The sequence below is a fragment of the Sciurus carolinensis genome, chromosome 9 (genome assembly GCF_902686445.1).
Source record: "Sciurus carolinensis chromosome 9, mSciCar1.2, whole genome shotgun sequence".
Taxonomy (NCBI): Eukaryota; Metazoa; Chordata; class Mammalia; order Rodentia; family Sciuridae; genus Sciurus; species Sciurus carolinensis.
Genome location: NC_062221.1, coordinates 126650188 through 126667135, shown reverse-complemented (window position 1 = coordinate 126667135; position 16948 = coordinate 126650188). Strand labels below are relative to the sequence as shown.

Sequence of the window (16948 nt, the reverse complement as noted above, 5' to 3'; positions counted from 1 at the left end):
CGCCGGAAGTTTGAGCGCCGTGGGATGGCGGGGTGGCGGGATGGCGGGGTGGCGGGCTGGGCGGGGGACGTCTTCTTAGATGGGTTCTCTATGAAGCTAATTAAATCTTTCGGTGAAAGCGTGGGTACCTGGTGCTGGTCTGTGGCTCGGAACCTCCCGAAGGTAAAAATGAATTTTATGCTATTTGATCAATATGTAGCACATCCCGGAACGTGGGTTTTAGTGCCGTGCCTCTTGCACTGGTCTGGGCAAGAGGGTAGGTTTCTTTTTTTTTTTTTTTTCCATTTTCGGCATAAGGAAAGTGTTTCAACTGGATCACTCGCATCTCAGGTTTCCGTCAAAACAAGAATGGAAAACCGGTATGTTTGTACCTGGAAAACTACTAAACAACCAAAAGAAACTACCGATACACACAAGAACATGGATGTATCTTTATTATACTGAAAAAAGTCTACACAAAATTACCTATTTTATGACCCGAACTAGCTTAAGTTCTAGACCAGACAAAAACTAATTATGGTAGGGGAGAAAAAAAAAAAAAAAATCACAACAGTGGTTGCCCCTATGGGGTGTTGGGCATGAACTGACTAGGAAAAAGCGGGAAGGGACTTTTCTGAAATGATAGTAATGTGCTATATCTTAGTAGGGTCTGGGTTACATAGTGTATGCATTTGTCAAGACGCAGCAAATGTACGTTTAAGATATGCATTTCACTTTTATCTAAGAAGAAAACGCTCAATTTGAACTTTTTTTTAAATATATACTTTTTAGTTGTAGGTGGACACAATACCTTTCATTTTATTTTTATGTGGTACTGAGGCTCGAATCTGGGACCTCATGCGTGCTAGGCGAACACGCTACCACTGAGCCACAACCCCAGCCCTGACCTTTCAATGGTGTGCATGGAGGTGAACTTGGAGAGAACTGGCCTAATGTCTGCAATATACTTTGACAGGCACCAAAGCAGTTTTAAGTGTTATGATAAACTCTAGGTCAGATTGTCTTAATCTCAACGTATCAACATTTGGGAGGGTGGGGTTGGTGCTGGGGACTGAACCCAGCTATGCTTTACCACTGAACTATATCCCCAGACCTTTTAATTTTTTTGTTTGAGATTTGTCTTGACAAGTTGCTCAGGGCCTCACTAAATTGCTGATGCTGGCCTTAAGTTTCTGATCCTCCTGACTCAGCCCCTGCAATTGCTGTGAATACAGGTATTGCCACCATGCCCAGCAACCCTATCAACATTTTAAGCCAACGAATTCTTTGTTTTAGGGGAATATCCTCTGAATGGCAAGAAGTTGATCAACTTTGTCCTTCCAAGAGAGCATCCTTCCAGCTGCAATAACTCAAAATGTCTTCAGACATTGCTAAGTGAACAGGGGGAATCCTTTCTTCTTGAGAACTGCACTGCAAAATTTGCCCTGTAAAATTCTCTCAACTTTGTTTTATACTTGAAATTTTTCATAATAAAAATTAGAGGAAAAGTAGATTATATAATGGCGTGAAAAATGCCCATCAAAACACCAAGTAAAAGATAAAACTGAAGACCTGTGTTATATTTTTGTTTTTTAAAAAAGTTAGCAGTTGTCTAATATCAATGAATGTTTTCAAATCTTGACATTTCTAAAATGAACATGAAATATAAAAGTGTACTGCGCGTAGCTGGGGAAGAAAAAAAAAAAACATATCTACTCTTCTTTGGGAGTTTCCTTCAAACTGTCCTTCGATTAACAGGGACAAATCTCTGGATGGATATCTCTGGATGGATACTGTGCCTCCCAGCTTGGTTACTGGGCAAGAACACGTAAGGTCGCCAAGGCCAACGTCTTGCCACTCTGGTTCAGGGTCAAGGGAGATCAGTCACCATGCGTGGGAAGACATCAGAAACGCACCACCTGCGATTCCACCCTCGCCCCGCAACATCACCTACCTACCTAATCGCGATCTGCACCTTGTTCGCGTTTGAGGAGGATTAAAGGGCCAACCCTGGCCCTACTAAACGCTGCCCCTTACGCTCCGACAGTGGCAGCAGCTGAGAAATGACGATGAGGCCGGGGTGCAGAAATGGAAGAATGAAAACTGCCACTGAGAAGCACCTGGGGCGGGGGGCGGTCAAAGAATAACCCTTCTGCTACAAGTGCCGAGAAGTAACCTGCGGCCGCATCCCGGGACCCAGAGGTCAGGGCCGTCCTGATGCCGGGACTCGCGGCCTCGCGCGTTGGCGCCAGTCGGGAGAGGGCGTCCCACTTCCCCCTGGCCGCTCGCAGGACTGGCTGAAGCTTCGAGTCGTCCTGCCCTAGGATTTTGTCTCCCTAGGGGATCTGAGGTCACCGTGAAGCCGGGACTCCCGGGCTTACAGCAGCGAGGGAGCCTGGCTCTGGATGAGCCTTTCAGCCGGGGCACTGGCAGAGTGGACTGGGAGTCTCTCCCCAGCGAAGGCGTCACACCAACTTCCCGGAACTTGGGACGTAATGGGTCCGCCTCCCCTCGCCTTGCGCGTTCGCTTATTGGTCCAGGGCCTCCTCGCCGTATCCTAGCCCCGCCTACGCTCGCTCAGAGGGCCCAATCAGGAGCCACGGCGTCTGCGTGCTGCACGGGTTTCTTTTTTTTGTTTTTTTGTTTTGGGCGAACGTCGCGACTCGGGCAGTCAGGAGCCCTGCGGTGTAAGAGTAAGCTGCGAGAAGAAATGATTCCACTCCCGAGGCTCAGCTTTCGTTGTACGTTTTAACGGCAATGACTGAAATCTTGGGTCCGAAAGTTCTCTTGGGGGTTTTCTCGTCAAAGAAGGTAACCCGGCAAAGTAATGTCTTACCTGTGACCTCACTCCCGTAGTTGGCCAAGCACGGCTCCGTCCCGTGCTTCTTTGCTAATTTCAGTTTGTCTTCCAGACCCCAAACTCATGAAATCCTCTCCAAACTTCACTCTCTCCCTGGTGGACTTTAAGTAAATACCTGACTGGAAATAAACTGTACATAGCCAGACGCGGTGGTGCACTCCTGCAATCCCAGCGACTCCGGAGGCTGAGGTAGGAGGGTCACAAGTTGGAGACCAGTCTCTGCAATTTAGCGAAACCCTGTCTTAAAAAATAAAAAAAAGGCTAAGGATTTATCACAGTGGTAGAGCGCCCCAGAGATCAATCCTCAGTACCAAAAAGTAAATAAATGAATGAATTTTTTTTAAATTTAGCGTTGACGCCCAAAATTACATCTCAGCCGAATCTAATAAGCTCCATAATCATTTATCTACTTGCCTGTTGGACATCTCTGTTTAATAGATGTCTTAATAGACACTTACTTAATTTGTTGAAAACCAAGCTTCTGTTTCCACAATCATCCCCCTCCAAGTAAATAGCAAATCTTACCTTCCAGTAGCTTAAATCTTGGAGTCATTCTTAAGTTGCTCTTGTAATTCATCAGTAAATCCCGTTGGCTGTATTCTCTGTATATCCTGTACATGCTCACCTGTTTGAGCACCACTACCCTGATTCAAACACCCTCATCTCTCCCCAGGTTATTGCAGGGCTTGTCTGCTCTTCCCACTTATCTCTCCCTATATTGTTCTCCATAGTAGCAAATTTAGGCCTCTTCATAAGTTAAGCCCGTCATCTGGTGTTCTTCTGTACCAGTGAGAATAAAGTCAGAGCCATCCTGGAACCAATCACCCATGGATACCAAGAGATACCTGTGCTATTTTTCTTGTGCTTGGGGAGGATACAGCCTCCATCACTTAGCTGTGCTGCTTTCCTGCCTCAGAGACCTTTCTTCCAGAGGCTCTCCTCCATAAGCCTTCTCCACTTGTCTATGTCTTACACTTTCATGAAGGTTCAACTCTGATCCTGCCTCCTTCCTCAAATCTTTCCCTTTTTTTGGCCCATGTCATTGATCCTACATTCATCTTAACCCTATAAGACCTACATCAGTCATTTAATGCAACCTTTTTTTTGTTACTTTTGTATCTTATTAGATGTACATCCTGATCCTCAAACTAAGTAGCACCAGGAAGACATGAAGGACAAAACTTTACATTTAATAGCTGCTTGATAAACTTTTACAAAGATGAGAAAGAATAATGTGAAGATGCCACTGATTTAAATAATGGTGTTTGATTTCACAAAATCTTTTTATAAAGGTAAGCCAACTTTTCCTTTGTAGCAATGACATTTTTTTTTCAAAAAAGTTATCCTTTTTCTTTGCTCAGTTTAGAAGTACATGCTAATGACAAAATTTCCTTCTTCTTTCAACCCCTTTAAACAACATGAATTGGTGAATTCACTTCCAACGCTTTTCCATGCATACATGATCATGACAGAATAATATAGCATGAGGCCCTGGGTTGGATCCTAGCGGGGGTGGGGGTGTATATATATATATATATATATATACTCACACACATTTATATATAATATATATATGTGTATGTGTGTATATTTTTTATCTCACAGTATATACATTGTTCTAGTTTCAGGTAACCATTGAACATCAATGACAATAGACATTTTTGATGACCTTATATTTTATTTGCATGTATGTTTATTAAACTAGTGTCCTCTTGTTGAACATTCGAGTCATTTCTGATTGTTTCTTATTCTATGCAATGATATAATGAACATCTTTAGTTTTCTGATATGAAACATCAAAACTCTGCTTTGATGTAGCACTTAGGGAAGGGAGGAGGCCACTGGCAGAAGGCTGTGTCTTCATGTTTTAGCTTTCTTCTGTCATTTGAATTTTCTAACTTTGTACTTCATATGTGTTGGTGGGGATACTGGGGGTTTAACCCATGGGCACTTTACCACTGAGCTACATCCCCAGCCTGGTTTTTTGTTGTGTTTTTGTTTTTGATTTTTTTTTTTTTTTTTTTACACTGAGACAGGGTTTTGCTAAGTTGCTGAGGCTAGCCTTGAACCTGCAATCCTAACTTTAAAAACGTTAACAGAGATTATTTGAGCTGTGGGATGATTAGCCATTACTTGCTCTTATTTATTTTCTAAAAGGAAGTTAACCATCCATGTAACTAAACTCTCTTTCTCATTCTATTCATCCTAGGTTTCCTTTCTTTTGGCTATGTAATTGCTATAGCTTTTTGACTATCTAATTTGTTTACTTCAATGAAATTGGTCATTGTAGTAGCTGAAAATACCATATGTCTACTATATAGATAGTAGGAAGAACAAAGGAATTCAGTTAGAGTACTATGGATTGCCTGCACACATTTAGTCTTTAGCATATTACATCTGAAAATAGAATAAGGAGGGGAGAGACTGATTAAATTTCATATTTTACGAAAAAAATCAAGTATCTTTTGGTAGGTATCATGTTAATCTATTGAGTTCTCTCAAGTTTGTATATGTAAATTGTCTCTCTTATTCTTACCTCCTTAGAAACCTAACAGATGTCCAAATATGATTGAGATAGAGCAAGCAGAGGCCCAGCTCTCTGAGTTAGAGCTTCTGGCCAGTATGTTCCCTGGTGAGAATGAGCTCATAGTGAATGACCAACTGGCTTTAGCAGAACTGAAAGATTGTGTTGAAAAAAAGACTATGGAGGGGCGATCTTCAAAAGTGTACTATACCATCAATATGAACCTGGACATATCTGATAAGTCAATGGTAATTCATCTTTGTTTTTGTCAGAATTAGAACATGCCAAGACTTATAGCAACATTTATGGCATTCTTTTCCTTCTTCTCCTTCCCCTGTCTTTTTCCCTTCTCAGGTGATATTTTCTCTGGCCTGCATTCTTCCCTTTAAATATCCTGAAGTTCTACCTGAAATTACTGTCAGGTATGTTACAGAAATTCTGACTAATTTTAGAAGTCAAAAGTAATCAGAGAATAAAAGTAGTTCTTGAGTTTTCTCTTCCAATAAAATTGATTTAATTTTTCCCCTTTCCTTTTCCATCAGATCAGTATTATTAAGTAGATCCCAGCAGACCCAGCTGAACACAGATCTGACTGCATACCTGCAGGAGAATTGTTGTGGAGATGTCTGTATATTGAATGCCACGGAATGGGTTAGAGAACATGCCTCAGTCTATGTCAGCAGAGATGCCCCATCTTCTCCCACCACAGAAAGTCCAGTCCAGTCAGTCGATCACACTCTTACAAGACTTTGGATCTACAGCCATCACATCTACAACAAATGCAAAAGAAAGAATATTCTAGAGTGGGCCAAGGAGCTTTCCCTGTCTGGGTTTAGTATGCCTGGAAAACCTGGTGTTGTTTGTGTGGAAGGTCCACAAAGTGCCTGTGAAGAATTTTGGTCAAGGTTTGCTTTCATGTATTTTATACATCATGTCAATAACAGCAGTAAATGTGTTTTTGGTTAGGATTATGACCAGAATCACAGCTGATTAAAATAATGCCAATGAGATAAAAGTAGACTTAAGAAAGAAAAAAATACATGGACTTCTTTGCTTGTAAGATAGGGTATTTGCCAAAATTGTATTATAACTTCTGTTTTTACTGCTCTAGATATTGAACACATTTTGAAAATTTCCCCTTTGAAAATTTCTTTTCAGACTCAGAAAATTAAACTGGAAGAGAATCTTAATTCGCCATCGAGAAGACATTCCTTTTGATGGTACAAATGATGAAATGGAAAGACAAAGGAGATTTTCCGTTTTTGAAGAAAAAGTGTTCAATGTTAATGGAGCTAGAGGAAACCACATGGATTTTGGTCAGCTGTATCAGTTCTTAAATGCCAAAGGATGTGGGGATGTTTTCCAGATGTTTTTTGGTGTAGAAGGACAGTGACTAAGGAGAAGAGTGGTTGAAAGTATTTTGTCACTGTTGACTTTTTGGTTTTGCCTACGCTTTCTTGAAAGATTAAGTAATTTTAAGCCGAGTGCAGTGGCACACACCTGTATTCCCAGCAACTCAGGAGGCTGAGGTAGGAGAATCACAAGTTCCAGGCTAGCCTTGGCTTCTTAGCAAGACCCTCTCTCAAAATAAAAAACTTAAAAAGGGGCTGGGGATGTAACTCTATGCTGGAGCACTTGCCTAGCATGCATAAGTCCCTGTGTTCAATCCCCAGTACCACAGAATAATTAATTAATTTTAAGAAAGGATTAATTTTATTTTAGTTCTATATTTCCCCTATTGAACATTAGGGAAAAATTAAAGCAAGAAAAAAATGTAGTTGATAAAAATATTTCATGATTTAAAGAATGAGTTCCAATTTTTAATCTTTAAATTATCAACAGAAATTTCTTGACAATAAAAACTACCCATTTTGAAAAAGAAATTACTTGTATGTGAAGATAATGTTGGTGGCCCAACTTGTCAGCCATTCCCAACACCCTTCTCCTTTACCTGCCATCAGTAAAGAAGTTGGGAAAGCTAACTGCTCACCTGCCCAGACTCTTGCAGTTACAGGTAGCCTTAGGACACATTTGCAGGATTTCTGGGAAAGATTTGCTTCCCAATAGAAGTAATAAAAGTGGCTAAGCCAACTTTACCTTAGTTTCGAAACACATACCAAAGTTATGGCAGAAGCTGGAGTGGTCCTTTCAAACATGAGGAAGGAAGGATAAAGGGAACCAAAGAGATACCAACGTTCATCATGTTGGGCTGCTGATCCAGTACCATACCCTGACTATCTATAGACATCTTATGAAATAAATCAGTTTGTTTAAATTTCTATTAAATTTCTTTCTTGTTGGTAGCAGCTGAAAGCTGATTTGTCAAATCGATTTTGATTTTTTCACAGCTTTAGGTCAGTGTCTACCCCTGTCACTTGATATACTGATAGTGCAGTTTTTTCTTAGTTGTTTTGCAGTTCGTCTTCAGTTAGTATACTTACACTCTGCCCTTTTTCCTGGACTTGCCTCACAAAAGGCTGAAACATGAGTGGAGCTTGGACTTTAACTTATCTTACCAAATTGGTAATATAGAGAATTTTGTGTTGGTAATTTGGATTTTGACAAATATTTTCATTCTGGAAGTGACTTTCTGAAAATTAATTTTGGCAAATCAATCTAGAGTCAAATAAACACATTGCCTGATGTTTGATTCCTCTATAAATTGCTTTCAAGAGTTTTTATTAAATATTTGCTAATTGCTGTTACTCAAGTTGGTTACCACATGTTGAATATTCCTTGAAAGTCAGACCTAGTTGGGGTTGGGGTGAGAAACAAAGCATTCTTTACCTTAGTTGCCTCAAGCCCTTTGCTGAGCCAATCAGTAGATAAAAATATACATAATGTATTAGTATGTGAAAGTTAGAAGGAATAAAAGAGATCAAGGCAATGTGGACAGATCTTGAATATAAAGATGGCTAAACACAGATGGGGATCAGAACAACATTAAAACACAGTGCCCACTTTGATATCTAACTCTTCTGTACCTCCTCATTGCCTCCTTGCTGCTCACCCCCTGATAACCCTGTCACTCACCCCAGAAATACCAGTTCTTCCTCTGCTGCCACCATATAGCCATATAGACTAGCTATGTAGTTAGTTTTGACTCTTCTAGCCACTACCAAATCTGAATAAAACCTGACATCCCTAGAGACCACCAAAGGGACCCAAATTATGTATTACTTTTAGCAAAACTAAAACTTTTTCAGTTATTGCACATTATCTTTAAAATTACAATGTTATATATAAAAAAACAATATCAAAAGTGACAAAAACAGGAGCTAAGATTGTGGCTCAGTGGTAGAGCACTTGCCTAGTATGTGTGAGGCACTAGGTTCAATCAGCACCACATAAAAAAATAAAGGTATTGTGTCCATCTATAAAATATTTTTTAAAAATTAACAAAAACGTAGGCAAGAAGGAAAAATGCTTTGGAAGTTCTCTTCCCTAAGACAGACCACCTATCAAATTTAGATACTATGATTATTAAACAGCAAGAGAAGTACAGATTTTCCAATCTCATGAATAACAGATTCCTTTGGAAAAAAAATGTTGCAATTATCAAAAGAAGAAATAGCAAGTTATATGATCCTGCCCATGTTGTACAATGTAAGACATAACAAAAGCTATAAGAATCTGTAATTAAATGTTAGAGGCAATAGCTCTCTTAAACATCTACCAAAGATTATATACTTGATATATAAACATCCTTAAATGCAAATAAATGTATTCAGTATGTTTGCATGTGTATTTGTTACACAATGAAAATTTGTCATTAATCTGATATCACTTGAACTGGAATCATCGATATTTATAAATTCTGAAAAATCAATTAGTCCTGAGTCAAATTAGTTTTAAAAGCTTTCCAGTATGAAATGAGTGGACAAGAAACATTGGCTACCTGTCAGTTTGCATTTACAAAAATAACTTACACAAATATTATCCCTTAAGTCCTCTAAAACAAAAACAAAAATCTAAGATTAATTCAAATCCAAATTAGTTGAGTATCAAGGCCAGATTAAATCAAACTGCATAATTTTAAATGCATTTGCTTCTGTGCAGGATTATGGCTTTGCAGCCCTTAAAAACTATTACACACACACACGCACACACACACAAAACCATCCAACTTTTCTTTTTCTTACAATAAGAATGTTTATGAGGGAAAACCAACAAAAATCATTGGTGAAAATCCATAAAAACTGCAAGGCAGCTGTCAAGTCCACAGGGATGTGGGAGTAGGTTTCAGGAAAAGCCACAGCAAATGCCTGGAGACAGCATGGAGCCAGGATTTATTGGGGAAAACTTCCTGTGTATAAGTGATTGCTCCAAGAAGTTCCTGGGCGACACACTGAACCAGTAGCACCTCCAGCCCTCAAGGTGCATCGCCAAGCAGCATCCTTCCCTCACAGTGTTTCGAACATTGGTCACCAGCTGGATGAGTGATAGGCATCCTTTCCACAGTGCTTACACTTCCGCTCCAGTCTCCTGTCAGGTAGCGGTTGTATGTCTTCGGCTGCAGAAGCAGTGACATCATCAGCATTCCCTTGCTTAATGCAGTGCATGTGCTGACGTACCTGCAAAAGTGACTTTCTACTATTTAGTTGCAGTAGTTCCCACTAAAAACCAGAAAAGAAAACCAGAGTCCGTCAAGATAATATCTATCTGGATTTCCCAGTTCGGGCTTGATCTCATTTTCCTTACCTGGACTAGGTTTTGGAGAACAGAAAGGGAGCGTTCAGAGACACGGTGTCTTACTGCCCCCTTTACTTTGGGGTTGATACAGCAGCCAAGAGTTAAAGCATTTAAGCACAATGTGCCAATCTGATACCACTGGGCTGGGGGAGGATTTGTAGGTTTTAATGTCCTTTGTCATTTCTGAAACGTGAGAGCCGGGTCCATCCGGCTCCTGGTGTTCGGGTGACATCAGCGGTTTCTGCGCCCCGACCTTCCGCCCCCACGCGCCCAGGCCCAGCTGCAGGGCTCGGGAAGGAGGCACTCAGCCCTTTATGCGTGCGCTCCACTTGCGGCATGTCCCGGAGCTCTGGCTGGTGGGCTGCCAGAGCCCTGAGCGCCGGGAACGCTGGAGAGGTTGCGTCACCTGCCGCTGCAGCTGCGGCTTGTGACCCAAGCTGAATCCTAAGGGGCGGACTCATCCTCTCGCCTGGGTACTAGCATCTTGCAGCCGCCCAGGTGCTACTCTGGTGCGGAGATGGTTGGATGTTTGTAGACGCTTATTATCTTTTGGGAAAAGAGTTCCAGGTTTTGGTGGAAATTCCTAGATGTTACTGAAGCAGAATTAGAGGAATGATGTCCCTTGGGACCCGGTGGCACTTCAAGGTCCACGGAGCCACCGATTTTACCCATAGTATTTCCGAAATATAGGTTCAGTTCCCCTCCCCCCGTGGGACATTTCGGATTTTGTAAACCTGTTCCTCCCACCTTCAAAACGATCTATTTCTACCTATACATCTGTATCTCTATCTTCTATCTATATAATATATGTACGGGTGTGTGTGTGTGTGTGTGTGTGTGTGTATAAAATACTTCTGCATACGCGTTTTCCTCTTTTAAAACAAATACTGTACAAGCTGCATTGTATCTGCCTTCTATGATTAAACAGTAAATTTTAAACGTTTTCATGGCATTATTTTTCAGCAACATGTTAAAAGACTTGCCTGAATGTTTTGTAAGTGATTTCAGCAATTCACTGTTTTGATTATGAGGTCATAACATTTTCCGGGGTTTTTGTTGTTTTTCCCATCATCAGAGTCACTGTAAGCATTCATTATTCTCTCTTTTCAGATTGCATTTGTAGAAGTGGAAATTCACAGTGAAGTCTGTATTTGAATCTCCAAATTCCACCTGTGAAAGGTTGAGAAATGAAAATTGAAATGCTGCTGAAATTTTCTTTGACCCAGATTACTACCAAAATGGATAATTATTTTGTTGATATAACAGATGAAAAATTATATACACACTTTTCAATTTAGTGTATTTAATTCATCAATTTTTTTTTTATGGTTTTCTGCCTTTGTTGGCTGGGAAAACTTTCCCTGCTCCAGAGTAATTGAATATGTACCTATATAATCTTGTAATATTTTTATTTTTGTTTTAAACTATCTTATTGTGAAATAGCTATGTAACATTTATTCTATTTACCTTACTCTGATATATTCACCTTGCACAAAAAGGTAAAAAATTAAAATAAAGCAAAACAATGAGTAGCAACATTCTTGCCATTCATTTAGGAAATGAAACTACATTGCAGTTGAAGTCCCCTTGTGTACTTTTGCTACTTGCAATCCTATTTCTTGGTGGTCCTAACCCCTACCACAATGTGTAACATTCCCATAAATTTCTGTGTACTTTCATGATGCATGTGGGTCTCTGCACAACAGTTTGTGGCTTCATTTTTAACAATCATTTTAGAATGTGACATGAAGTAGGTATTTAAATTATTTTTTTCAAAAGTAAACAGTTGTTTTGGTGAAGTTTATTGGATAATCCAAGTTCTTCAGAGGTTCAAGATGCCACTTTTATCAGAGCCTGGATATGGATTTATTTCTGGATTTGTCTACTATTTCATTCCTTATTCCTTGACAAACTTTCAGGACAGATATGGCATTATTTTTGCATTTAAAATCCTGGTGGGATGAATCATTGTTATGCTTGCTGCTCAGAGTATTTTTACTGATTCTTTAATGCATATTTATATAGATGACTTTTCAGAATACTTTTGTGGTATCTAAAACCAAATTTTACTGAGAATTCAGTTGGATGTACATACCTTTTAGCTCTATTGTGACTTCTTAACCACAAGGCCTTGCCACTTTAGTCAGGTTTTGAATAAATTCTTGTAGGGTTCTTCTTTGTTTTTGTAATTTTTAGGTATTTTGGATTTAATAATTACTTTAGATCTTTTAGTTTAGAACTGTTTTATTATTTTATAATTTCAAATATAGATAAATATTTCTGATTGGACAAATTTAGCATTATTTACAAAAAAATTCTTTTAAAATATTGGATACAATACCTTTATTTTGTTTATTTATTTTTATGTGGTGCTGAGGATTGAACCCAGTGCCTCACACATGCCAGGCAAGCGCTCTACCACTGAGCCACAACCCCAGTCCCTACAAAAAAAATTATTTGATCCCCCCTTTTTTCATTCTTGCAGATTAACTTATAAATCATGTTTTCAAAGCTCATTAAGACTTTGGTTTACATTAAAGTTATGGGTATTTCGATTAGAATTGACATAATACTAACAGCTTATATACATTAAATGTTTGCTATCCTTATACAAAATTCTTTTAAAGGACTCTCATTTATCTTTACCACAATTTTGATTTGTTTGCTTGTTTCTTTATTTGTTTGGTGGTGGTGAGGTGGTTTGACAATAGATCTACACCCCACCATTCTTATTTTTCTTTTAAGAGTCAGTGTTTCACTAAATGATCTCTTATTTAAAATGATATTAGAGAATAATCTACACATTGTGGGTGCTCATTACCACTGGGTTTTCCGTTATTTCTAGGTCAATTCAGAAAACAGATTTTGGAAGTACTGTTTTTAAACATCTATATGTGTCCACATACACAATGAGTTCATACGAATATTTCTACTTAAAATGTATGCATGTGTTTTCTTTTTTTTTTTTGCGGTGCTGGGGATTGAACCCAGGGCCTTGTGCTTGCGAGGCAGGCAAGCTACCAACTGAGCTATATCCCCAGCCCATATGCATGTATTTTCAAACCTCTTTGATTTTGTATTTATATTCCCTTTCTCTTTGTACCTCACAACATTAACATGATTACAAACAATTGGCTTCTGCTATGGTTTGGGTGAGTGTCCCCAAAGGTACACATATGAAGGCCTGATTCCTAGGTTTGTCCTATTGTGATATGCTGTGGACCCTCCAGAGGCAGAGTCTAGTGGGTGGTCCTTAGGTCATTTGGGGTGTTGCTCAAAGGGGATTTGGGGACCCTGGTCTCTCCTTCTCTATCTGCTTCCTGGCTCTGAATGTAAGTGGGTTTTGCTCCAACACACACTTCCTGACATCGTCATCCAACACCCTCACCGGAGGCCCAAAGCAAATGAGGCTGCTCAGTGTTGAACTGGATCCTACAAAACTGAGAACTAAATAAACTTGATCTATTTATAAGTTAATCACCTCAGGGTTTTTTTTTTTTTTGTGATAGTAACACAAAACTAACTTAGCTTCCAAATCTGTGCATTCAACTATCTATCTACAGATCAAAAATATTCACAATATAATTCACAATAATATTCACAGAAATATTCACAATATAATGACCTTTTTGGTCATTATTCCATAAATGATGCAGCATGGCAACTATTTATATAATTTTTACATTGGATTAGGTATTCTAAGTAACCTTAACTCTATCCAGTAATTTTTTTCCATTAAATTGCATTGGTCGTAAAAATTGATCTCTCAAGGTTTTCAAGTATTTTTCACCTATATATGTCACATGTAATATATGTGCTAGTCAACTATTTATACTGATGTGTCTTCTAGTCAACAGCAGGGTATTATGAATTAAGTTTTAGGGACGTCAAAAATTAAATATATGGGAGTATAAGTACCACTATTATAAAAAACAGTATGGAGAGTCCTCAAAACACTAAAAATAGAACTATCATATGCTCCAGCAATCCCACTATTGGATATTTACTCAAAGGAAATGAAATCAACATGTCAAAAAGACACCTGCACTCCCATGTTTTCTGCAGCACTATTCACAATAGCCATGATATGGAATCAAACTAAATAAATGTCTATCACCAGACAAATGGATAAAGAAAATGTGGCATACGTACACAATGTAGTAATATTCAGCCATAAAAAGTGTGAAGTCCTGTCATTTGCAACATCATGAATGGACCTGGGAAATAAGTCAGGCATAGAAAGGCAAATATTGCATGATCTCACCCATCCATAAGTGTACTCTAAATAGTAGATCTCATAGAGGCTGGGGTTGTGGCTCAGTGGTAGAGCGCTTTAGCACTTGTGAGGCCTTGGGTTCAATCCTCAGCACAACATAGAAAAAGAAATAAATAATATAAAAGAATTGTGTCCATCTACAAAAAAAAAAATTTTTTTAAAGTAGATCTCATAGAAGTTGAGAGTATAATAGTGGTTACCAGAGACTGGAGATTATAAGGGGGAGAGGAAGTAGGAGAGGTCAGACAATACATACAGTGTCATTGTTTGATTAGAGGAATAATTTCTTATGTTTGATGGCACAAATGGGTGAGCATAATTAATAATACTGCATTATATATCTTAAAATAGTTAAAGAGAGGAATTAGAATGTACTTGCCAAAAAGAAGTAATAAAAGTTTAGTGTGATGAATATGCTAATTACTCTGGGTTGATCATTACCTAAGGTATACATGAATGATAGCATTACATTTTATCTGGTGGCATAGCTCAGTGGTAGAAGGCTTGTCTAACATGTGTGAAGCACTGGGTTCAATCCCAGCAAAAACAAAAAACAATTACATTGTACACCCAAAAATGCACAAATATTATGTGTAAATGTTTTTTAAAGTTTTATGTGGATTTTTGCCTGTGCAGAGGTCATAGATAAGCACACAAACACACATTCAAGTGTATAATTTATTAATATAGTCCCCTTTTTATTCTTTCTTAAATAAAAGTATTCTATAAAGATCGTTTTCCATTTTTCACTTAATAATATGAGGATCACTCCACAGCAGTATGTAAACATATTCCTCTTTTCTTTTTCTTCCAGCCAATTAATGCATATTGTATATGTTAAATGTATATATACATGAAAACACTCCATATTTGCATATTCCATTTTGAGAATATCATATTTTCTCAGATGGTATTTAATTGGTAGATATTTGTGTTGTTTCAGGTGGATATGTATCTCAGTGATAAGAGTGCTTACTTACCAAGTGTGAGACCTGGGATTCAATCCCCAGTACCACCAAAAGGTTTGTGTTGTTCTCATATTTTTACCTAGAAATAGTACTGCAATGAACTAGTCTTGTGTGTTCATTTTTTCCACATTTTTGCCAGAGTATCTTTAATATTTCCTTTTTAGCAAATAGTGGAAGAATTATGATTGAAAATGGAAGAAAGTTTTGTGGCTACAGTTGATAATTAGCTAATTTGACAATCACTATGACATGATAACTATCCATTGGAATAGATACATTGAAATAGGCACATGTTTTAGAAGCCCCCTGATGAGCTAGCAGTTGACACTTTAGTAATAAATCATTGTGGAGGTCAGAGAAGTCATAGGATAATGCTAAGGGCAGTGGAAGAAATATATAGGGATGCCACTATATATTAACTGATATAGGAGTATCTTTCTATTCTAACTGCAAAGTTACTAAACGGTGCATGCTGTTTGAATATCAGGTCTATTTATGTTCACTGTTGGGAAGATATGGAGCGTCATCTCATAGTTTCCTTACACTGCTCAATTGGAGAGAAGGTCATCTGCTGAAGTCCAGAAGGTAGGTAGGAAGGTCAGAATTTTGAGGAAGGGGTGAAATAATTGTTAGAAGTCCTAAAAATTAGAGAAAAAGAGTACACTCTTGACTTGTATTTAAGACACAAATAAGTCTTAGGATCATGAATTCTTAGCGGTTCAAAACTTCTATTGAATAAATTGTTTTTCAGCTAGTGCTCAACTTTTCACTGATAAAGAAGCTTATAAAAGATATAAGCTTGGTATATATATATATATAATATATATAATACTTGGTATAGTATTTGATTTTCCCAAACGAACAGGTTGAAAGTAGAAATAAACAAGAGACCTCATGGTATTTTTAAGAGTAATTGATTTGAAGGATCATGAAGTCTAATCTGAACAATTTTGTTAATCAGCTTTCTATCACAGTGACAAAATACCTGAGATAATCAACTAAAAAGAAGGAAATATTTATTTTGGTTCATGTTTTTAGAGGTTTCAGTCCATGGTTGCCTGGCTCCCTTTCTTTGGGTTGGTGATGAGGCAGATGAGCATGATGGGCAGGACATGGTGGAGCAAACTTGCTTACTTCATGAAAGCCAGGAGAGGAAGGAACAAAGGTCCCAGTATGCCCACCCAATCACCTAACTTCCCTCCACTAGACCCCCACCTTCTAAAGACTCCACCACTTCCCAACAGCAACATCAGCTTGGGACCAAAGTCTTCAACACATGAGTTTTTGGGGAAGGTTTAAAATCTAAACCATAACAAAGTAAGTAAAGAGGGAAGTAAAGAGAGTCTTTAGAGTTATAGGAAAATTTAAAGACTAATGCAAGGTCAAGATTGGTTTGAATAATGCCTACATGGAAATAGTTAAACAAGGAATTTGGAAAGAAGAAATTATATATAGTGCAAGAGTGGGGTGAAATTGGGGTTAGAGAAAGTTTTTGTAGTAAAGTAGGGATAAAACCATGGTGGTAGATGAAGAAGGATGGATAAAAAGGATACAGAAGATGAAGACTTTAATTGCTGAGAGGTCAGACAAGTGACCTCTGTTCCACATAGACCTATTTAGGACTTTAAAAAGATGGTATTTGGAATTAT

General features: G+C 38.4%; 1 protein-coding gene across 4 annotated transcripts; it reads left to right on the top strand.

Annotated features, from left to right (window-relative positions):
• Window positions 1–51: 51 nt before the first annotated feature.
• Window positions 52–6971, top strand: Rwdd2b (RWD domain containing 2B). 4 transcript variants are annotated; one of them, XM_047563755.1, is made up of 9 exons: window positions 88–162; window positions 298–359; window positions 1276–2790; window positions 2892–3028; window positions 3967–4131; window positions 5384–5611; window positions 5718–5785; window positions 5906–6268; window positions 6522–6971. In XM_047563755.1, exons 6-9 carry the CDS (start codon window positions 5405–5407, stop codon window positions 6754–6756), a joined length of 873 nt encoding a protein of 290 aa, XP_047419711.1. In that variant the 5' UTR covers window positions 88–162; window positions 298–359; window positions 1276–2790; window positions 2892–3028; window positions 3967–4131; window positions 5384–5404; the 3' UTR covers window positions 6757–6971. The 4 variants fall into 4 exon arrangements, with proteins under 4 accessions (XP_047419713.1, XP_047419711.1, XP_047419714.1 ...); XM_047563757.1 differs by lacking the exon at window positions 298–359 and having other exon boundaries at window positions 52–162; XM_047563758.1 differs by lacking the exons at window positions 88–162; window positions 298–359 and adding an exon at window positions 407–426 and having other exon boundaries at window positions 1138–2790.
• Window positions 6972–16948: the final 9977 nt, after the last annotated feature.